The sequence below is a fragment of the Notamacropus eugenii genome, chromosome 7 (assembly GCF_028372415.1).
Source record: "Notamacropus eugenii isolate mMacEug1 chromosome 7, mMacEug1.pri_v2, whole genome shotgun sequence".
In the NCBI taxonomy this organism is placed as follows: Eukaryota; Metazoa; Chordata; class Mammalia; order Diprotodontia; family Macropodidae; genus Notamacropus; species Notamacropus eugenii.
In genome coordinates this window covers 128,340,294-128,362,598 of record NC_092878.1, presented here as the reverse complement: position 1 = coordinate 128,362,598, position 22,305 = coordinate 128,340,294, and the positions used below count along the sequence as shown (strand labels likewise).

The following is a 22,305-nucleotide window of genomic DNA, read 5'->3' as shown; positions in this document are numbered from 1 at the left end:
TCTATGTAAATATTAGCTATGATCACCCTTGACTAGTCTTGTTACATAAATACTGTCTTTGATTAGGAACTTTAACGGAAGGCAGTGGTGTCAAATCAACACAGAAATAGAAACCACTTCCTCATTTCTAAAACATATAGAGAACTAAGTCAAATGTACAAGAATACAAGTCATTCTCCAATTGATAAATGATCAAAGGATATGAACAGGCAGTTTTCAGAGAAAGAAATTAAAACTATCTATAGTCATATGAAAAAATGCTCTAAATCACTATTGATTAGAGAGATGCAAATCAAAACAACTCTGAGGTACCACATCACACCTAGCAAATTGGCTAACATGACAAAACAGGAAGATGATAATTGTGGGAGAGTTGGAACACTAATTCATTGTTGGTGGAGCTGTGAGCTCATCCAACCATTCTGGAGAACAATTTGGAACTATGCCCAAAGGGCTACAAAAACGTACATACCCTTTGACCCAGTAATATCGCTACTAGGACTGTATCCCCAAGAGATCATAAAAATGAGAAAGGGTCCCACATGTACAAAAACATTTATAGCAGCTCTCTTTGTGGTGGTCAAGAACTGGAAATGGAGGGGATGCCCATTAATGAGGGAAATGGCTGAACAAGCTGTGGTATATGGATGTAATGGAATACTATTGTGCTATAAGAAATGACGAACAGGAGGACTTTGGAGAGGCCTGGAAGGACTTATATGATCTGATGCTGAGTGAAAGGAGCAGAACCAGGAGAACATTATATACAGTTAACAGCTGCAGTGTGCGAGGACTTTTTACGATAGACTGAGCCCTTCACAGCAATGCAAGGACCTAAAACGTTCCCAAAGGACTCTTGTGGCAAAATGTCATGCACATCCAGAGAAAGAACTATGGAATCAGAATGCAGAGTGAAGCAAACTATTTTCTCTTATGTTATGTTTTGTTTTTTCTTATGGTTTCTTCCATTCATTTTAATTCTTCTAGGCAACATGACTAATGTAAAATGTGTTTAATAAGAATGTATGTGTAGAACTCATATAAGATTGCATGCCATCTTGGGGAGGGAGAGGGGAGAAAGGGAGAGATAATTTAAGACTTATGGAAGTGACTGTGGGAAAACCAAAAACAAATAAATTAACTAAAAAAAAAAAAAAGAAGAAATAGAGGCTACTAAATCATACATAGGCAGCAACATGGTGCAGTGGATAGAGCACCAGGCCTGGAGTCAGGAAGTCCTGAGTTCAAATCTGGCCACTAACATTTACTAGATGTGTTATCCTGGGCAACTCATTTAACTTTGTTTGCCTCAGTTTCCTCATCAGTTAAATAAGCTAGAGAAGGAAATGACAAATCACTCCAGTGTCTTTACCAAGAAAACTCCAAATGGGGTCCAAGGAGAAGCAGACTGAACCACAACAAACCATACATAAGGATCCCTGGAGGTTACAAATTGCCTTAGAAAACCACACCTATTTATATATTTCTATTTTTAAAATGAACACAGTAGCATATTAAAATCAGGTAGTAATTACATTGAAACTGGTTCAAGCCACACTTGGTAATGTTGTGGGCCCACAAATTTGACCCCTCTGATGTGAGATACATAGTTATGGATAAGTGAGGGGGCACAGTGGATTAAATGCTGGATTTGGAATCCAACAGTCTAGAAGACCTGAGTCCAAATTCCACCTCAGATACTTCCTGCCTGGAAAATGCTAGACAAGTCATTTAAATTCTCAGCTTTAATTTCCTCATGTGTAAGGTAAGGGTACTGATTGTAACTATCAAATGAGTACAAAAACATTTTGAAAATCATAATTCTCTATTATGAGCTATGCCCTTAAGTATTGTGGAAATGTAGAGAAATCCTCCAACTTCCCTTGTCATTCTGGATCATCAAATCCTAAAGAGAAATTCATGGTGACAATCCTCTTAGCAAGTCCTTCATGAATGAAGATTTATTAATTTTTTGTGGATCTAAGCCCTTAAAATACAATGTGCAATGACTCACTTTACTTGCTTCAACATAAGTACTTTTAAAAATGAACAACTCTCAATTTGTCAACTCATAAACCTTTTCCTATGTACCCCTTTCTCTCCTCCGACACTGTCCTCATCCTGGTGCAAGCCCTCACTGTCTCACACCTGGACTATTGCAATAGTCTTCTTGTTGGTCTCCCTGCCACAGGCCTCTTTCTCACTCCAACTGATCCTCCATTCACCTCAAATTAATCCTCTTGGGTCTGACCATATTATCCCCTACTCTTCCATTCAAGAAACTTCAGAGGCAGAGTTTCACTTCTAGGATCAAATAGAACAGCCTCTGATTGGCATTCAAAATCCTTCAAAATCTGCCTCTCCACACCCAACTTTTAGTCCTCCATCCCATGGAATCCAGTGACCTTGGTCTCCTGGCTGTCCCTCCCACATGACACTGCCTCCAGTCATATGCAATTTGTTCCCCATGCCTGGAATGCTCTCACTCCTCATCTTTACTTTCTGGCTTCTTTCAGATCCAGCTACAATTCCACCTTCTATGAGAAGTCTCTGTGGAGGAAGGCTCTTTGAATGATAGTCATACAATCTTATTCTCAATGTTTGGACTTGATTTTTAATGTCCAATATGTCACATAAGTAGTGAGATCTCATCATTGACCCCTTTAAAAAAAAAGGAAATTCAACTTTAAAAAAAGGAATTCAACTTGATTGACACTGGGGATTCCTGTTTTTTGGGGGGCAAAGTGAAAGCAAAAACAAAATTTTCAGAAACATTAGTGTGAATTCCAACTAAGCCACAAGATCCCCAGCTAATTCATAGATGAAACAAACAGATGGACAAACAAACAAATTTGCCATGGTTTCTATGTGGGTCTCTTTTCATTGTTAATTCCAGGGAACATATTTGAACCCTAACAGTTCAGTGTCAGATGTGCTGTGCAAGAAAGTCCCAAGAGAATTTAAAGAGATAGACAAACAGTGTAGCCTGGACCAGCCCAAGTACACAACGAATAAATTCATGCTGAAAGCCATACAATCTGGAAAATATGGAAAAATGCCTTTTCTGAACTATCTGAGGGAAAGGGAACATACCATAAGAATGGAGAAATTCTCAGCTTATACTGAATCTAGTTTTGCCATTTACTATCTCTCCAGGCTTTATTGTCCTTGTACAGACTCTATATTTTCCTTACAAGGTCTCTTTCAGTTATCAATACATCATCCTGTAATTTTTTTCTTCATGGCCATGACACCCAACAGTGGATACTCTAAAAATTCTCCCCTGTTCAGATTTGATCTCTAAAGTTGAGGCTATCCACCTTTCCTTCCCCTCCATAGCTCATACAGTTCTAGATCTTCATCCATCTTTTTCTCCTCTGCTTCAGTCTCAATCAGCTGTATTTATTTAACACTTTCTATGTGCCAGGCATGGTGCAAGGATGCAAGCGATGTGGTGAAGATAGCAAGCTGTGGAAACTTATTGGATATATTGGAGGAGGGGCCCCCTAAGTTAGGAGGAGTCCAGTATATTGCTGAAATTATGACCCTGGGAGAACAGAAGGATGGTAGTGCCTTCTACAGAAATAGGGAAATTTGGAAGAGGTACAGGTTTGGGGAAAGACAATGACCACAGTTTGGGATATGCTGAGTTTAAGATGTCTCTGATGCATCCAGTTTGAAATGTCCAAAATGCAAAGGTCCAGGGAAATAATGAGCCTAGACATAGCTATGGGTATCATCTGCACACAGGCGACAGTCAAAGCTACAGAAGGTGGTAAGGTTACAAAGAGAGATGGTATGGAGGGAGAAGCGGAATCAGGACTGAGTGATGCCATAAAAAGAGACAATCAAGTATCAGGAGTACAGGGTGCTTAACAGTGTCAAATGAAGCAAACAGGTCAAGAAAGAGTAGGATGGAGGAAAAGATCATCCTGGTAACTAAGAGATCATGGCTAACCATAGTGAGAACAGTTTCTCTTGAAAGCCCCAACTGTGAGTTAGGCCTAGGGGATTTGTAGTGGACCCAATCAGCCCAATCTAATCACTTTCTCCAGAAGTATTTAAAAGAATGGACAGAAAAGTAGAAAAATAGGCTAAATATAAGTTTTACTCACAGAACAACAACAACAACAGTATAAAAATTTTCAAATGAAAGTTTGTTTCTCAAGTCTTAGTCATGCCAGGCAGATTAATATTGACACATTTCCTCTGTTTCTAGTGAACTAAAATACAGAAAACTTGGAATCTGCTCTTTAATGCCCAATCCAGTATTCACATATGTTATCACGTCAGAGTTTTTTAAGCCTATAATAAATGGGCCCTTTCGAAATTCCTTAAGAACTTACCAAAACCAAAGGATTTTGTTCCATCAATTTGAGAAATCAGTCTATCTTCAGTCTTCCAGTGAAGCTGTGTAGTATCTCCGAGGTCTTGTTCTCTAAAAGAAAAATTCTTCATTTATTATAATTACTATTCCCATCTTAGTGCACATTTACATAGTTCTTGAAGGGCCACAAAAGCACCTTAAGGGTTAAGTGACTTGCCCAGGGTCTGTAGCTAAATAAGTATCAAGTGTCTGACTTCTTTACTCATTACCAGCCAACATTTGGCACTCTGCCCTTTCTCTCTGTTGTATAAGCTTCCAAACTTTCTGTTTCTGGGATGACATGGGCTGTTACAACAACCCTCAGGGGGGTGACCCCAGCCAAAGTTGTCATTAGGAATATCCACCCCCCAACCCCACCCTAGAACACACATTCTGTCCCTTGATCAATTTGTGGGTTCTTTATCTGTTCCCTTCCATGCAATGAGTTGCATAGAATAAGCAGGATGAGTTTTGACAGAGAAATCGCTCCTTGATTTTCCCCCTAAAATCCATCCTTTTTAAAAAATTCCCTATTTCTGTCAAGGTGACCACCATCCTTCCAGCTACCCAGGTTCAAAAATAATTTTTGCAGCTTTGTATCATTCTCAGCTCTTTATTCTTACTACATACACTCAAGGAATGGCCAAACATTCCCACAGCTTTGCCACTACCTTATTTTGGGCTCTTATGTCTTTTTCTTTTCTTTCTCTCAGTTTCAAAAAGGCCAAAAGAAACAATTCAAATATGGTGGAGCCACAATTAGGATAACACAAGATTTAGAAGCTTAGAATACGATATTCCAGAGGGCAAAGGAGCTAGGATCACAACCAAGAATTATCTACCCAGCAAAACTGAGTATAACCATTCAGGAGAAAAAAAATAGACATTAAATAAAACTGAGGACTTTCAAACACCCCTGAGGGCAACGAGGTGCTATAGTGGAGAAAGTGCCAGGCCGGGAGTCAGGAACTGAGTTCAAATCTGGCTCAGACACTTCCTAGTTGCTGTCCTTAGACAAGTCACTTAATCCTGTTTGCCTCAGCTCATTTATAAAACGAACTGGAGAAGGAAATGAAGGCTATTAGAAAGGCAGGAGGGTCTGCAAAGGGACCAGGCCGTGGGGAAGGGGCAATCCCTGCTGTTTCAGCGGGCCTGCTGCCCTCTGGCTGTCCTATCTGGTCCAGATCGATGGGCAGGTACAGTTAGAGGTCACGTCTTGGGGCAAATGCCCGGTGTGACCGTGGTGGAGCACAACACCCCGTCCAAATGATGCGATTCGGGTCCGGGGCGGGGGCTATACTGAGTCTGGGGGCCGGCGGTGTGGCCCACGTCCGATGGTGGGGTTCCATCAGGACGTGCCCGCGGTGCGGTGGGCCCCCTAAGGGAGCTAGCATATTGGGGCTCGGGGCAGCTTTATTAGGGTTCCATCCCAGCGACGGAACCACAGCAAAATGATGCCTAAATTCCCGGGAGAAGCTGCGCAGTGCGGGGTTCCATCCACCCCCCGGGCCTCGGTTTGCTCCTCAGGATAACCCCAGGGCCCCCTCTACGGGGCTGCTGGGGGAGGCATCCAAGGGGACCCCGCTTGTGGCTTTTATGGGGAGCCGGGAGAGGAAAGGCAAGTCACCCAACAGGGATTAGGAGCCAGACGCGGAGACCGCGCTGGGGAACACGAAGAGCCAACCCGAAGCCAAGGCACCACGAACGGGGAAGGAGAGAGACAAGGTGCCCGCAAGGCTGGGCACAGCAGGGAGAGGCCGGGAGCGGGCTCGGAGGGAGGGCATGGCCTCGGCCGGCGGGGAGGAGGCAGAGGCCGCGCCCCGCACCTCCGGGCCCACGCTAGGCCTTCCCCGGGCGGGCGCTGTGAAAGCCTGGGGGGCCCGGCCCCCTGCTCCGGGGCACCCCGATGCCCACAGGACCCACCTGCTGATGAGCGGCCGCACTCGAACGCAGACCGTGACCGCGCCTTCGTCCGCCATCCCGACCAGCCTGGGAGACGGAACTTGAACGGTCTGGAACTACCGGCTGCCAACGCGTTTGAAATTTCCCGGGCTGCTCTCCTGATTGGCCCGGGCGCCTCGTGACGTCACGCGAAATGCGAGGGCCAACCCATTCCCGGGGCGGAGGGGGGTGGAGCTGGCGGAGGAACGTCTCACTTTGGCGAGTAACGGGGGTGGAGCCTGGGGGCAGCTGCATTCCGTGCCCCGTGCCCTCGGGCAGGGGGCGTGCCGAGACACCTGCTAGCTCCCTTCCTGGACCCACGATGACGATCGGTGCCGGTGCCCGGAAGGTTCTCATCTCAGCCTTGCTGTGCTCGGCACCCCGAGACCCAGCGCTCCCCGAGGGGACCCCCGAGGACCGAGCGGGTCAGAGCGGGCTAGCCCTGGAGGGAGGGGGTGTGTGCGGTGGTGGGCACCAGGCCTGGCACCCTGCTGGGGGATCTGTCCGCTCATTTTACCCCCTAACTGATAGTGCTCAAAAGATGCAAGTTGGGGGAGCCCTCAACAATATATGTGTGTCTGTGTGTATATATGTGTGCATATTAATAACTTAATTATTAATTAATATCTATACATGCCATTAATATGTATTAATTTGTATATGTTATACACACACGTATGCATATTAATTATATTATATATACATACATGTATATATTATAAATACCTGCTCAATATGTATTAGTACATGTGTATATTATAGACCTGCTCAATATATTAATATATCTATATATTATATATGCATATATGTACATATCAATATGTATTATTGATATAATATATGTTATATATACCTGCTCAATATATTAATATATGCATTTTTATACATGCCTACATGTACATATTAATACATACACTTATCATTATGTACACATATGTATATATTAACGTGTACATTATAATATGATATATAAATATAATATATATGCATATAATATGTATGCATGCACATATGTAATGTATGTATATATGTGTAATATATGTATATGTGTAACACATACATTGCTTAATAGCAGAGAGAGGTCTGTTTTAAGTACACTTTTCTGAGAAGCTAGCTTTATTTTAAATTAGTCTTGGGAGCTGGTTTATTTTTTAAAGTTGTACCGCAACAGAAATGAATTGTGGTCTATTGAAGAGAGTGAACTGGTCTCTCTATACTGTACTATTTTAGGCAAGCATTACCCCAGGGAAAAACAATATAATAAGCCATTTGCAAAAGAGCCAGTATCACATATCACAGCTGATGTCAACCAACAGTCAGTAAATTCAGTTGATTTTTCCTGGATTTATACTTCTTAATCTGCACTTTTATTTAACTGCCCTTGAAGGTACTTTAAGTACATAAAAAGCAAGTTTGAGATTATTTTTTAATGCTCTACAGTTTTGTGGAGGAGAAAGAATAAATGCAAAACAAATTTATCACTTTTTTTTCTTTTTACCGTTTTGAGTTTGAGAGAAGGGACTCTTTGTGCCTGTCTTTGTATGCCTTGTACTTAGTACAGTATATAGTAGGTGCTCAATAAATTCTTGTTGACTTGAGTCTTAATTGGACTCACTTGGCATTCCATCTTCTGCCCAGGCTGTTCCTTATGCCTGGGATAACCTCAGTTTGATTGAGGCAAGGCCCGTTCAGTGATTAAGGCTAGGTAACAACACAAAAAATGGCCTGTCTTACCTAGTCAAAAGACAAAAACACACAAACAAAAAAGCAACCAGACTGGGGAAGACCCTCAGGGTTTCAGGCCAAAATAGAAAGAGTGGCTCTATACATTCATTCTGAGCCAATCAGACTAATGACCAAGAGACCTATTTTTGGCCAATCAATGATTGGCCAATCTATGAGAGGCAGAGTGATTTGGGTTTAAGGCATGATGTAGCCTGTTGACTTTCCTTTGGACAAAACACCCAGGTAAGGATATTATACCCTATGTGGACAGAGGGAGAAAAAAACAAAAAAGAGAAGGGAAGGTAAAAGGAAGGAACTGTGGTTCCCAGCTGGAAGTGTAAAGTTCTATCAATATGCACAACAGTAATACAGTAATTAAATAATAAACATTTATTAAGTGCCTGCTGTGTGTAGGAAGTACTATCCATTCATGTCACACTGTTCAGATCCTACTTGCACTGTCTATGAAACTCCAAGCTGCTCTCTCTTCCTCCAGAATGACTACAGGACTTATGATGTAATAATTCTTTCCAGCTCAATACCTGCCATATTTCCTGGTGAATTCTGTATTCATCTTGATGATTCTCCTAACATCTTCACCTCCCGTGTCCTTCATGTCCACTTTCTCTCAACTACCCATAGAAGATGTCTTCCCTGGATATGAGCTACTAATGTTATACCATCTTCAGCATAATCTTTGGAAATTTTGTCACTTGGAAAATCCCTCTGAAAATATTGTCAGATAGTTTAATAAAACCCCAAATGGAATTACAGAGTCAGTTACAACTAATCACTGAACAACAAAGGGCATACGATCAGAGAACCAAAGGCTCTTCACCCCATGTGTTCATCAGCTTATTCAGGGAACTCTCTGGGTGTCTTGTCACTTTAACTTAGTATTTTTAAATACTACGAGTTTTCCAAAAGTGTGAGATTTGCACGTTTTAAGATTGTTAAGTTTCTTATATTACTTCAAAAAAGACTGACCCTCCAGAAGTATTTTGCTGCCCTCTACTGCCTTCTACAGTTATAGCAAAGATGTGGAAAAGTTTGGTAAAAGTCATTAAAGCTTAAACATAGAGAGAACTCATTTTATAGAGAAGGAAGCTGAGACCCAAACAACATGAAATAGCTTGAACATTGAAAAAAAATGTTTCTCTCAAGTTCGTTTCATTCCCTTAGTCTGTCATCATGTCACCCTGGCATTTCACAATAACTTTAAGCCTTTCCTTCACTGGTAACTTTCTCTCTTGCTTCCTAATCTCATTGATTCCTCTTTGCAAACTTCCTTCCTCCAAAGGTCCATCCAGCCAATGAGAGGGGCAGACAGAATAAAGGAGAGACTCTGCAATTCTATGTTTCACCCTCTTTCCAGGAAAACTAAATTCTGTCCTAACCACCCTGAATGACTGGAAGTAAACTGAAGGGGGAATAAGGGAGTTCTAAAAGCCAGCCATCAGATTTTCTTTTCCTCAGATTTAAAATGAAAAGAATTTGAGGCTTAGTGATGCTAAGTGACTTGTGCAAGTCTTTACTCATGGTAGTAAGAAGCAGAGCTGAGTCTCGAACCCAGGTCTTCAGACTCTAAATTCATAGTTCTGTCCAAAATACACTTTCTTGCTATACTGAGCTGCTGCCTTCTCCTGAGAAATGAGATATACAGGCAATGGGGTATAGAAATCTATCCTGCCCTACAGGAAAATAGAGGGAAGGGAAATGGGAGAAGAGGGGATGAAAGAAGGGAGGACAGATTGGGGTAAGGGGGTGGCTAGGGTGCACACTGTCCTGGGGTGGGGAGTACGGTGTGATGGGAGATAATTTGGAATTCAAAATCTTGTGGAAGTGAATGTTGTAAACTGAAAATGAATTATATATTTATAAAAAAAATACAGACCCCTAAGGAGAATCCAAGAAGACCTCCCTTGGATTCAGAGGCACAGGCTATGGGAACCCCACAACCAGCAAGTCCTCTTTGGCACTAGTACTTTAAGCATAATGCTTAGAAGAATCCTGGTATGAAAAGAATTCATGTAAATAGGGGCATTGTTTTCTGATTCCATCAGAATCCATTATCTTTATGTAAACCTCACAAATCTTCTCTAGCCTGTCATATCTATCCTATGACAAGCTTTTTCTACAGCATGAACCAAAAAAGGCTGTACCAGCCCTTGGTCTCCCATCCTAGAATGTTAATAACCTCCTCAGAGTCAATCTATTATTCTGCATGTCACATCACTTCAAAACTAAGTACAGGGAGCTATACAGAATCTTTTGTTATGCTATTCCAATTGCATCAAATATTCCTGGAAATCTCAGTCACTGGTGAGGGCTTTGGAAATCATTTTATCATAAAGGGATTTTTCTCGATGACTGACAGGATTTGACTTAAGTTCAATACCTGTATAATAAAGAGTTGGTTGTACTTGATTTATTTTTTTCTCAATCTCAATCAGAAAGGAAATATATGAAGAGGTATTAAGTGTTGGAAAACATTTATGAAACTGTGGATAATAGAACTGAAGGCCCTATCCCTCATATACACATCTCCAAATCATCCTTCACACAGCTGCCAAATGAATATTCTTACCACACAGATACAAGCATATTACTCCCATGCTTCTTCAGGGACCACTTCCTCTAGAACAAAATATGAAGTATTCAACCTGGCATTTAAAGCCCTGCTCCTTTCCCTCTCCCCACTCCCCTTCTCCCTGCACATAACATTCATGTTTATATTATGACCAAGTGGCACAATGGATAGGAACACCAAACCCAGAGTCAGGTCAACCTAAATTCAAATCTGGCCTCAGACAAGTTGGGCCAGTCACATAACCCTGGTTGCCTCAGTTTCTATTTTTGTAAAATGAGTTGGAGAAGGAAATGCCAAACCACTACAGTACCTCTGCCAAGAAAACCCCAAATGGACTCAGAATCAGACACAACTGAAACAACTAAACAACAAAAAATTAAAGTTAATCCATCCTTCTCATTGTTCCCTATACTATGACATACCATCTCTCATGCTGATGATTTTGTTTTGAGGTATTACTTAAAGTTGCTTGGAAGGAAGGGTTTGGAAGAGAGCTTGGGAGAGTCTCTCCCTTTCTCTGCTTTCTTGGCTCCACCCCCACCAAAGTCCTCATTCTCCATTTTCTATCAACAGCTCTGCTTGGTATCAATTTGGAATGTATTTGGAATGTATTTCCTCCTCACCTCAGCCTATCAGAGGCCCTCATTTCTTTCAAAGCACAGGTTAGAAACCACATTTTTATCTGATCTCTCCAGGGTTCCTCCTCTCTCCCTCTTCTTCTTGCTATGTTCCAGGAAGGTGGGTCTATTTGCAGTCCCAAACTGAATAGCCTGAGGAGTCTAAGGCCCAGCTCTCTCAGGACTGTCTGTTATATTGCTCTGGTATACTGAAGATTGAAACTGCACTCAGTTCTAATTAGAACTGGGTGCTGAAACTCCAATAAGCTTCCTGATACCTGAGAGTTATAATTTGTAATCCTGAGTGGACCTCCATGACTAATTTTTAAAGACTCTCTTTTTGCTACTAGTTCACGCTCCCTAGATCTACCAGCTTTGTCTGAAAACTCCATGTAAATCCAGGCCCTCAGGCTCAGGGCAGGCAAAGAAGGCTGCCCTGTGGAACACTGGGGGTAAGCCAGGCCATACTGAGCTCTCTCTGGGATTTCACTCATTCCTAGCCTCCTGGGCCACATTTGACTGTGTATATCTGTAAAGCATTCAACTCATCCTAGCGTGTTGCTTCCTGGGTGTCACTGACCCACACTCCACCCTACATCTGAATGACATTTCATCTTCCCATCTCTTGAGTTCAAATCCTGCGTCAGACTCTCACTAGCTGTGAGTTCAATTTGATTCAATTAAAAAAAATTATTAAGGGCCTACTGTGTGCATTTAGGGTTTAGAGGAGGCAGGTACTGTGCTAAGTGCTAGGGATATAGATAAGAGAAAAAAAATAGCCCTTGCCTTCAAGAAGCTTCTAATCTAATAAAAAAAAGCAATAGACAAAAGCTGAACAGTAAGTGTGCAGGTATCAGGGAGTATCAGGCAGGTGACATGATGTTACAGGAGGCTGAAACCAAGCAGAGCTGCTGATAGAAAATAGAGAATGAGGACTTTGGAGGGGGATGGAACCAAGAAAGCAGAGAAAGGAAGAGACTCTCCTGAGCTCTCCTTGAAACCCCTCCAAACAACTTTAAGTAATGCCTCAAAAACAAATTCTGGAGCCACAGAACCCACCAAAAGAGGGGATAAAGCAATTTTCCGGTTCAAGACATCTTAAAAGGTTGACAGGAAAGGCCTGTTACACCAGAGAGAGTTGAGGGCAGTCCAGGGCAGGATGCACCCCAGCACAGAGCAGCCCCAACAAACCAGGAACAGGCCTTGGAGTCACTGAATCAGTAGCAGTAGTGGGGATGCTGATAGAAGGGAGGGTGGATTGGGGGAGATGGTAATCAGAAAAAAAATACTTCTGAGGAGGGATAAGGTGAAAGGAGAAATAATAGAATAAACAGGGGAAATAGGATGGAAGGAAATATAGTTAGCAATCATAAATGTGAAAAAAAATTTTTGAAGCATCTTTCTTTGATAAAGAACTCATTTCTCAAATATATAGACAACTGAGTGATGAGTAGTATTAGGAGCTGCCTCCAGAGACTCAACTGGAACTGGCCAGTTGGACAACACAGCTTCTCTCTCTCTTTCTCTTTTCCTTCCTTCCTTCCTTCCTTCCTTCCTTCCTTCCTTCCTTCCTTCCTTCCTTCCTTCCTTCCTTCCTTCCTTCCTTTTTGGATTAAAGGGACCATTTCTTAACTCACTTCTTAAAGAGGCCTATTTACTGAATGGGAATTGCCTCACTCCAAGTAAAAACCTAAAAAGACCTTAGCTTAAAAGGGTCAAGGTCTCCCATTGCTTCTTGTTCCCATTGCATCTCCAGTCATCCTGATGGATATCTGATCACTGGACCCAGATGATTCTGAAGGAGAAAGTGAGGCTAGTGACCTTGCACAGTCCTTCCTGACTCAAATCAAAGTCAATGACAAATTATGTCATCATCTCCCTGATGTCATGGTCCTCTTCAAGAACAAAGGACAAACCACACACACACACACACACACACACACACACACACACACACACACACACACACACAATCACTGAATAAGAGTTGGCTTAGTCAAACTGAGTCCTAGTGAAGGACTTAAAAAGTTTAAAAAGGCCAAAGTCTTTCAGTCCAAGGTCCAGGGTCATCTGTTGTCCTGATCCATATCCGGCCACTGGACCCAAATGGCTCCAGAGGAAATAATGAGACTGGTGACTCTGCATAGCCCTCTCTTAAATCCAAATTACTTGCATGTCATAGCATCACGTCTCTAATGTCATGGTCCTCTTCTAGAACAAAGGACAAACAACAGACAACTCAGTCAAGTTTATAAAAATAAAAGCCATTCCTTAAGTGATGAATGATCAAAAGATATGAAGTCAGTTTTCAGGTGAAGTAATCCAAGCTATCTATAGCCATATGAAAAAATGCCCTAAATCACTATTGGTTGGAGAAATGCAAATTAAAACAATTCTGAGTTACTACCTCACACCTATTAGACTGGCTAATAGGACAGAAAAGGAAAATGGCAAATGTTGGGGGGATATGGGAAAATTGAGACACTACTACACTGTGGGTGGAATTGTGAACTGATTCAACCATCATACAGAGCAATTTAGAGCTATGCCCAAATAGCTATAAAACCATGCATACCCTTTGACCCAGCAAAACCCATTACTAGGTCCGTATCTCAAAAGAGATAAAAAAATAAGATGGAAAAGAACATAAATGTATAAAAATATTTATAGCAGCTCTTTTTTAAGAGCAAGGAATTGGAAATTGAGGGGATGCCCCTCAGTTGGTTAATGACTGACCAAGCTGTGTGATGGAACACTATGGTGCAATAAGCAACAATGAGCAGGATGCTCTTAGAAAAACCTGGAAAGACATATATGAACTGATGCAAAGTGAAATGAGTACTGCCAGAGCATTGTACACTGGAACAACAATATTGTATGATAATCAACTATGAATGAGTTGGCTGTTCTTAGCAATACAATGATCTGAAGGACTTATGATGAAAGATGCTATCCATCCCCAGAGAAAGAACTGATGGAAACTGCAAATTGAAGCATACTTCTTGTACTTTATTTTTTGAGTTTTTTTTAAAAATCTTTGTTTTCTTTTACAACATGACTAATATGGAAATGTGTTTTCTATGACTATACATGTATAGCCTCAATCAAATTGCTTGCCTTTTTAATGAAGGGTATTGGGAGAATTAGGGTTTGGAGCTCAAAAATTTAAAAACCAACATTAAAAGTTGATTTTACATGTAGTTGGGGAAAAATAAAATACTAATTTTTTTTTAATGGAGAAGTAGCTGAAAGTTTTAAAAGTCCGTAGCCCTCTATAAAGATTTTGGGAGGAGTTTATCGTTCCATCCTCCAGATCTCCAATCAGAGCCTCAGACTCATTTTGCTCATCAATGAAATGAGGGGTTGGACTCAGGGGACTCTAAGGTCCCTTCTGATTCTAAACTTATGATCCAAAGAGTCTGTGTTTTCAAAACCAGTTTTGAGGACTTGATCCTTCAGAACTCAAGAATTATGTGGGCACTAGCTCTCCCTCAGACACGCCTCCTTCCCCTCAACTTGTATCATGTTCTCTGGGAATGGGATGCAAAGAAAGCTAGGGGCAAGAATGAGCCTAAATTGTAGAGGCAGACCTCTAAGCCCTGGTTCCCATTTCACACTCCTCTATCCTGTGCACCTGCCAGTGATTTTTGCAAAAATCCATCATAAATCTTTGTGTTCTACTTATATTAGCAACTTAGACTAGTCCTAAATAGACTGCTAGCTAGTCTTTTACTATAATACTGTCTTATCATCTTTCTTCCTAAGAATAGACATCTTGGACAACCTTCTTCTATAAAGTGCACTCCTTCATTAATCCACTCCCCCTCCCCACCAAAAAAGAGATTGGGAAAGGGAGCAGATTTACTGTCTTTCTCCAAAATTTTACTTCCATGTCACAGCTCAGCTATCATTATTCAATAATCTCCGTTTCTTTCAGATTGATGGCCTCTGTCATCTGGGCTGGGTATGACTCAGGTTAAGTCTAGTGTTGAGGAGGAAAAGGAAATTGGGAGTGCAGCCCATACCATGGTCACTGAATATGGACAAGAGTCAAGTACAGACGTTTCTTTCCTTCGTCAGAAGGACTCTATCCCAGAAGGACAGGATGGGTGGGCTATACAGCTGGTAAAATTAGTGGAAAAATCACCTAGGAGGATGCAATGCTTGGTCCCCACCAAGGCACAAACCCCCTCCCTCCTTTGTAGGAGAAAATCCAGGGCTAGCCCACTCTGAGGGGTAACCAAGTGGTTCTGATTGACTTGGTCCTTATGGGTCCCCTCAGGGAGCTCTGGGTCTCGGGCTGCCAAGCACATCAAGGCCAGGACCACCGGCTGAGATGGGGGAAGAAGAAGGCTGCAGTATTAATAGGAGTTTGTTTATATTGGGGCAAGTGATCAAGAAGCTTAGTGATGGACAAGCTAGGTAACTTATGTCATTTCATATATACTTATGGATGTCTAAGCATCTGAATGGGGTAAAATGGGTAATATTTTAATTACACTCCAATATAAAATATATTGTTTTTGCTTTATAAAGTCTTGATGACTCAGTGAACTTAGTTTATGTATATGACCGAACTTCATGCCCTGCTTTGTCACGTTGTACAGTAGTAATAATTTTGGCCTACTCATGTTGCTTGCAGAATAGTAATAACAATAGAGATAACTTAACTAGTTGTGTGATAGATAGGTGATATAGCATTGTAATGAAGAACATGGTTCCTTAAGCATAAATATTATTTTGTCATATGAATGTTTAAGGAACTATATTAATTTTAATAAATGCTCTTTCATTCAACATGTAAAAGATACTATTTTTTTTTGCAACTCCCCATTTTTTATCACCAGACCAAACTATCAAGACAGCAAATTGACTCAAATTCTCCAGAATTCTTTGGGAGGAAATGCAAAAATGCTTATCTATACTATCACTCCAGTGTCTTTTGATGAAGCACTTAGTATTCTTCAAGTAAGTAGATTTTTTTTTTTACTTTGTAAAAAACAAATACTACTGGCAGTCATTTTTAGGAAAGGAAAGAATATTGAGATTAAGTAATTTAAGTCAGTAAACATTTATTAAGCACCCACTATGTGCCCAGTACCATGCTAAGCCCTGAGGATACAAATCAGAAAAAGAAAAGCCTGCCTTCAGGGAGCTTATAATCTAATGGGAGGAGATAACACGAAAGAAATAGTATATTTGTCAGATTTATGGAGAATTGAGAAATTTTTGACTAAACAAGAGATAGAAAATATTATGAAGTATAAAATGATAATTTTGATTGCATTCAGTTGAAAAGTTTTTGCACAAACCCAATGCAACCAAGATTAGGAGGGAACCACAAAACTGGAAAAGAATTTTTGCGATTAGTGTCTCTGATAAAGGCCTCATTTCTAAAATATATAGAAAATGGAGTCAAATGTATAAGAATACAAGTCATTCCCCAGTTGATAAATGGTCAAAGGATATGAACAAGAAGTTTTCTGAGGAAGAAAATAAAGCTATCTATAGGCATATGAAAACGTGCTCTGAATCACTATTGATTAGAGATGCAAATCAAAACAACTCTGAGATACCACATCACACCTATCAGATTGACTAACATGACAAAACAGGAAGGTGATAAGTGTTGGAGAAGATATGGGAGAGTTGCAACACTAATTCATTGTTGGTGGAGCTGTGAGCTGATCCAACCATTTTGGAGAGCAATTTGGAACTATGCCCAAAGGGCTACAAAAATGTGCATACCCTTTGACCCAGCAATATCACTTCTAGGACTGTATTCAAGAGATCATAAAAATGGGAAAGGGTTCCACACGTACAAAAATATTCATAGCAGCACTCTTTTTGGTGGGCAAAAAACTAGAAATCAGGGGGATAACCATCAATTGGGGAATGGCTGAACAAGTTGTGGTATATGAATATAATGGAATACTATTGTGCTATATGTGATGGTTTAGAAATGTAATTAATGACATCTAAGGTTCACTATTTGTGTTACTGTTGTGCTTCTAAATTGTAATCGTCTTGTATTGTAAAAATTGAGTAACCCTTGTAATCCAGAAACAGTGTTAGAGAAACCAATTTCTAATCTGAATTTTGTTGAAACTAAAAGATGTTGGGAAAATTGTGTAAAACCAGTTATTTTATTTTACATTTTATCAGTCCTGCTAACCTTGTTATAATGTTTTGTTTTTCATAATTGTCATTTAGAAAACCAGGTATTTTCACCTTTGCTGTTAAAGAAGTTTCAGTTAAAACAATTTGGGTATCATTTTTAAAAGTTGTAAGATTGTTAAATTATCTGGAGTTACTGTTTTAATGCTAAATCTAAAATTGTTAATTGATTACTGCGTGTAGAAAGAAAGGAACTGAATGAAAACTTTTTTAGATTAGTTCTGCCCATTTGGAACAGTCTTTCTATATGCTTAGGGGTTGGCAGGCATAGGTGCAGTACTAATCTCCTTTATTTTGTAAAATTGCTAAGGCCCCTGGAAACCATCCCTGTGGGTAGAGTCATCAACCCCCTAAGAAAGAAACTTGATTGGCTTATGCAAATTATAAACAATGAATAGGACTTGCTCAGAAGTTGTAATAAATGGAGAGGATTTTTGGCAATGGGCTTTTACATCAGAACAAGTTTTAAATTTGAAAAGGAAAAGATCTTAAATGAAATTCCCTTATATGTATGTCCTGGTAAATCTTTATTGCTTACTGCAACTCGAAGAGAATAGAAATGACTATCTTGCTCTGAGCTGATTAGTGAATTTTGCTTTTTAAGGCAAATGACATTTGGGATCATAAATATTTTTGTTTTGAGTTTGAATTTGGGTGTAGTTGTTTGCATTAAGACAGTATCTGAGAGAAATGCCACAAGCTACTCAAAGGGAATATTTCTCACCTGACCATTCCTGAGTCTGGCTATGAAACAGATATGACATAATTGGAGAATTTTACTCTTATCTGAATTCAGAGTCAAGGATGTTTTATCCTGTCATATTTGCTATGTCACATGTCCCTGCTTTCTCTTTCTATAGCAAATTTCTATGATCAATAACAAGTGACCAACAAAACATGTGCACCCCTTTTGTGTAATCTTACTGGGAAATCTAATATTATTTTTATCTGAAATTAGAACATGTTCAGCAATTTAAGCAAACTACTTAAGACTCACCTAAGATGTCCCCATTGTTTAAAAGGATTTTATAAGCAGTAGTGTTTTTCTGCAATCTTACTGTTGCGGGATTATATTGCTCTTTTTGACTAAAACATTTTGTGTTATCTAGGAATTCTGTGATAATTAAGAATTTGGTTTGTTCTAATATTTTGGGAATTCATATTACTAAAGGACACTTTTATTCCAACTAAACTTTAATAGATTTTAATTTTAAAAGGTTTATTTTTTTGTTTCAAAGTAAAAAGAGAACTATCATTTTAAAGGTTTTCAATTAATTTTCTTTATAAAAGTGTAGTGACTGTTAACATCAGGACAAATTTTAAACTTTTAAAACAAAAGAAACACTTTTAGAAGAAATATTTTAAAACAATCTCTTGTAAAGCCTACTAAATTTTCATTTTCAAGACAATGTATTGATAAATATGTAATGATCTATAAAGCAGAAAAGATCTTGCTGTTTTAATTTGAATTTGTAGTCATTCCATGGCCTAATCAAAAGTTAAAATTAGTGTTTGAACTTATTAACAACTTAATTTCTAAAGTTTTTCTTCCAGAAAAACTTCTTCTGTCAGAGAAGGATAAACAAGCCTGTGAAACAATGAAGTACATCTATTCAGTTGTAAGGTTCAAATTTGAAATGTCTTTTGTTTAAGACAATACAGTTATGCTAGTGAAGAGTAATAACTTGTGAGCTATCTTGACTGTGGTGGAAATATAAAGGAAAGTGAAGCAGTCTGAATGATAGGGTTCAGACTCTGGAACCTCCCTGAACTCCCCTTGAAACTCCCCATCTGGCCTTTCATAATCAAATTTGTTGCCCTTGGCCTAGCCTGGCTTTCCTTTGTCTGTTATGCCAGGGAAATTGTCCTTTATTTATACTCCTTTTATGCCTATTTGGTCTTTGTCTAACCTCCAAGCCAGATTTGTCTTTTCCAGAGTGCAAGCCAGCAACTTCCAGATTACTGCTCAGGCTATGTATCCCTTGAACAGAACACATCAAGGCAGAGACAGCTCTACATCCAATCTCAACAGGAAGCAATTTCAGAAGCTGAGACCTTCATCCTTTACCCCAAAAGATCTTGGGTCTCATCTCATACACAACTTCCAGGGCCTATAATAGAGAGATATAGACAAGCAGACAGCTTGCTCACACTGACAGTTGTAGAAGCACAGCATTCCTACAAGCAGTTTCATCAGTCAGCTTCCATGTTTTACAGGCAATTTCACATTACTAGAGAGCAAGCAAGAAGCATTGTAGTAATGTCTTGTCCACATTGCATTCCATTTTTGCCAGCTCTATCATATACATCCATCAATCCTCAAGTGCCCGGGGCGACTCCCGGGCCTTCGCCTTCTACTTACCTATCCCCGGTCTTTGGACGTCTCCGGCCCCTCTCCTGGTTGGGGGAGGGGAATTCCCTCTCCCTGTTGGGGGAGGGGAATAAACAGGCAGAGCACCCGAAAGGAGTTGCAGCCAGCAAGCTTTATTGCATTTCTTCTCCTCCAGCTCTCATGGTCATCTCCTTTTATTATCCCCTATCTCCTCCCCCGTACCTCCCATGGGCTGGCGAGCTCCTCCCAAGTGCCTCCCCGTGGGTGGAGCCAGCCTGTTACCAGGGCCATCCCAGTACCCCACAAGGGGGCAGGTTCAGACCCTCAGGCGTCTCACGGTCCTCACGGGGGACCCCGGTCCAGAGCTGTCCCCCAACACTCAAGGATGCAATCCTCTTGAAATATGGCAAATGGATGTCACACATGCCCCAGAATTTGGAAGGAATAAATACCTTCGTGTAAGTAGATACATATTCAGGTCATATTATTGCCACCCACTGACTAGGGAATCAACAAAATTTGTTATCGATCATCTGTTTAGGTGTTTTGCAACTCTAGGTATTCCACAAATTATAAAAACAGATAATGGTCCAGCTTATACTAGTCAAGCCTTTACTAAGTTCTGTCTGTCATACAGAATACAGCATAGAACTGGCATCCCATGTAATCCTACTGGTCAGGCCATTGTAGAATGTCACAATTGTGACATAAAAACTCTCCTCCAAAAAGAAAAGAAAGGGGAGAAGAAGGCAAAAGAATAAGGAGAAGAGCCGACATGGTGTTGTATACCATAAATTTCCTGACATCAGATAGAGAGGGGCTTATGCCTGCTCAAAAACAGTTTCAAAAAGGCAAAACACACCTCACTGATTGAAAAAAAGTGAAGGTGAAATGGAACAACACGAAGACAGGCCCTGTGTTAACATGGCAGCGAGGGTATGCTTGTATTTCCATAGGAAATGGTGAAGAAATAATCTGGATACTGGAAAGAAACATCTGACCTCTGTCATACATTGGAGAAGATATGGATCGAGGAAAAGAGGAAAGAGAAGAAGCCATTCATTCTGCTTCTAGGCACCCTCCAGCTGACCACTACAGTAGAAGGAACTGATCCGAGAGGGAGATAGATGGACTTTTTGTACATAATCCACCTTGGGTTAGGGTGGTGACATGGGAAGAGGAGATAGAGGAGGTAATTATGGTAAGAAATGGGTTAAAGGTTTTTGGGAAACAATACAGATAGAAAAAATTTTTGCTTTTATGATTGGGAAATAACATGCTTTAATTGTACTATCACTGAATACATTGGTTCTCTTATAGCTAATACTAGCATTATTTCTATAATTATGTGTCCTAGGATTGCTTTAATGTCTATCAAAAGTGAAGGCTGGTATATGTCTGTATCTGATCAAACTTTTAATCAGTTAATGTTGAAAGTAAGACGGAAAAGATGTATAAGTTGCATTATTTTAGGCACTGTAAGCTTTGTGGCAGCATTGGCTTCCTCTGTATAATTGGTTTATCTGTACATACCACTTAATGAATGCTTTAAGGGAAACTTGTGGTGGTGGAAAATGAAATGGATGTTCTTGAAACAAGATTGTCCATGAGATGTGATTATAGGGTCATTTCTATTTTTGTTACTCCTGTCTATTTTGATAGCTTTATATATAATTGGACTAAGATTAGAAATCATTTGAATGGGATATAGGGAATAGCATATTGAAGATCTTAATTAGATTGTTAATAATATAGATTGGGCCTCCAAAGAAAATCTTGACCCCAATGAAGCTGCAAGTGTGACTTGGGATTATTCTGCTAATACAAATCCCTTTGCATCCTTGTTCCATTGACTTATGTCTATAATACCTCTATGCCTTTGTTTCTCTGTATCAGCCACCTATTTATAGGTGCCTTCTCTCTCGTGGGTAAGGTCTTCAAACCCAAGTACCTTATCTCCAGTTACAGCAAAAGAAAGGGGGAATTGTTGAAGGCCAGGATGGAGTGCTCTTGGCAAAATTCAGGACAGACCTTCAGGGAAACTGTTCTTTGAGACTGTGATCATTATCATCTAGAATGGCTCTCCAGACTCCGCCCCCTCCCCCCCCCTCGCCCCACCTTACTGTCCCCTTTAAATAAGAGAACTACAGAATACAAGGGATATGTAAAATAGATTCTCTCTAGGCTAACAGTTTTTAAGACAATAAGACTGGCCTAATTACTAGGACAGAAGATGAGTAGAATGTCATGTAGACTTGCAGTTTCTGTCTATAAATACCCTGACCCTCGAATCAATAAACAGAGTTGCCCTATCTTCTTCTGCCTGCCCATGTCTTTTTTCTTCACTGCTGTCACCAAGCAATGTTGGCCATCTGCCATAGTTTCTGTGATTTGTTGTTTAACACTCTCATTCTTTAGGATTAAATTATTTAGTTTCCAATTAATTTTTGATCTATCTTTCTATGGCCTTTGATTACATATAATTTTTTATTGCATTATGATCTGAGAAGGATGCATTGACTATCTCTGCCTTTCTGCATTGGACTGTGAGGTTTTT

The 22,305-nt window shown here is 40.3% G+C and overlaps 1 protein-coding gene across 4 annotated transcripts in view; it reads right to left on the bottom strand.

Annotated features, from left to right (window-relative positions):
• The window catches only part of CENPE (centromere protein E), a 92,344-nt gene extending 85,797 nt beyond the window's left edge, over positions 1–6,547 (bottom strand). For 3 of the 4 annotated variants that reach the window (XM_072624459.1, XM_072624461.1, XM_072624462.1), the window contains exons 1-2: positions 6,290–6,456; positions 4,347–4,438 (exon numbers count right to left, since the gene is read on the bottom strand). In XM_072624459.1, coding sequence (XP_072480560.1) covers positions 4,347–4,438; positions 6,290–6,345 — 148 coding nt within the window. In that variant the 5' untranslated portion in view covers positions 6,346–6,456. Of the gene's footprint in view, positions 1–4,346; positions 4,439–6,289 lie in introns of all 4 variants that reach the window. The other variant, XM_072624460.1, reaches the window with a different exon arrangement.
• Positions 6,548–22,305: the final 15,758 nt, after the last annotated feature.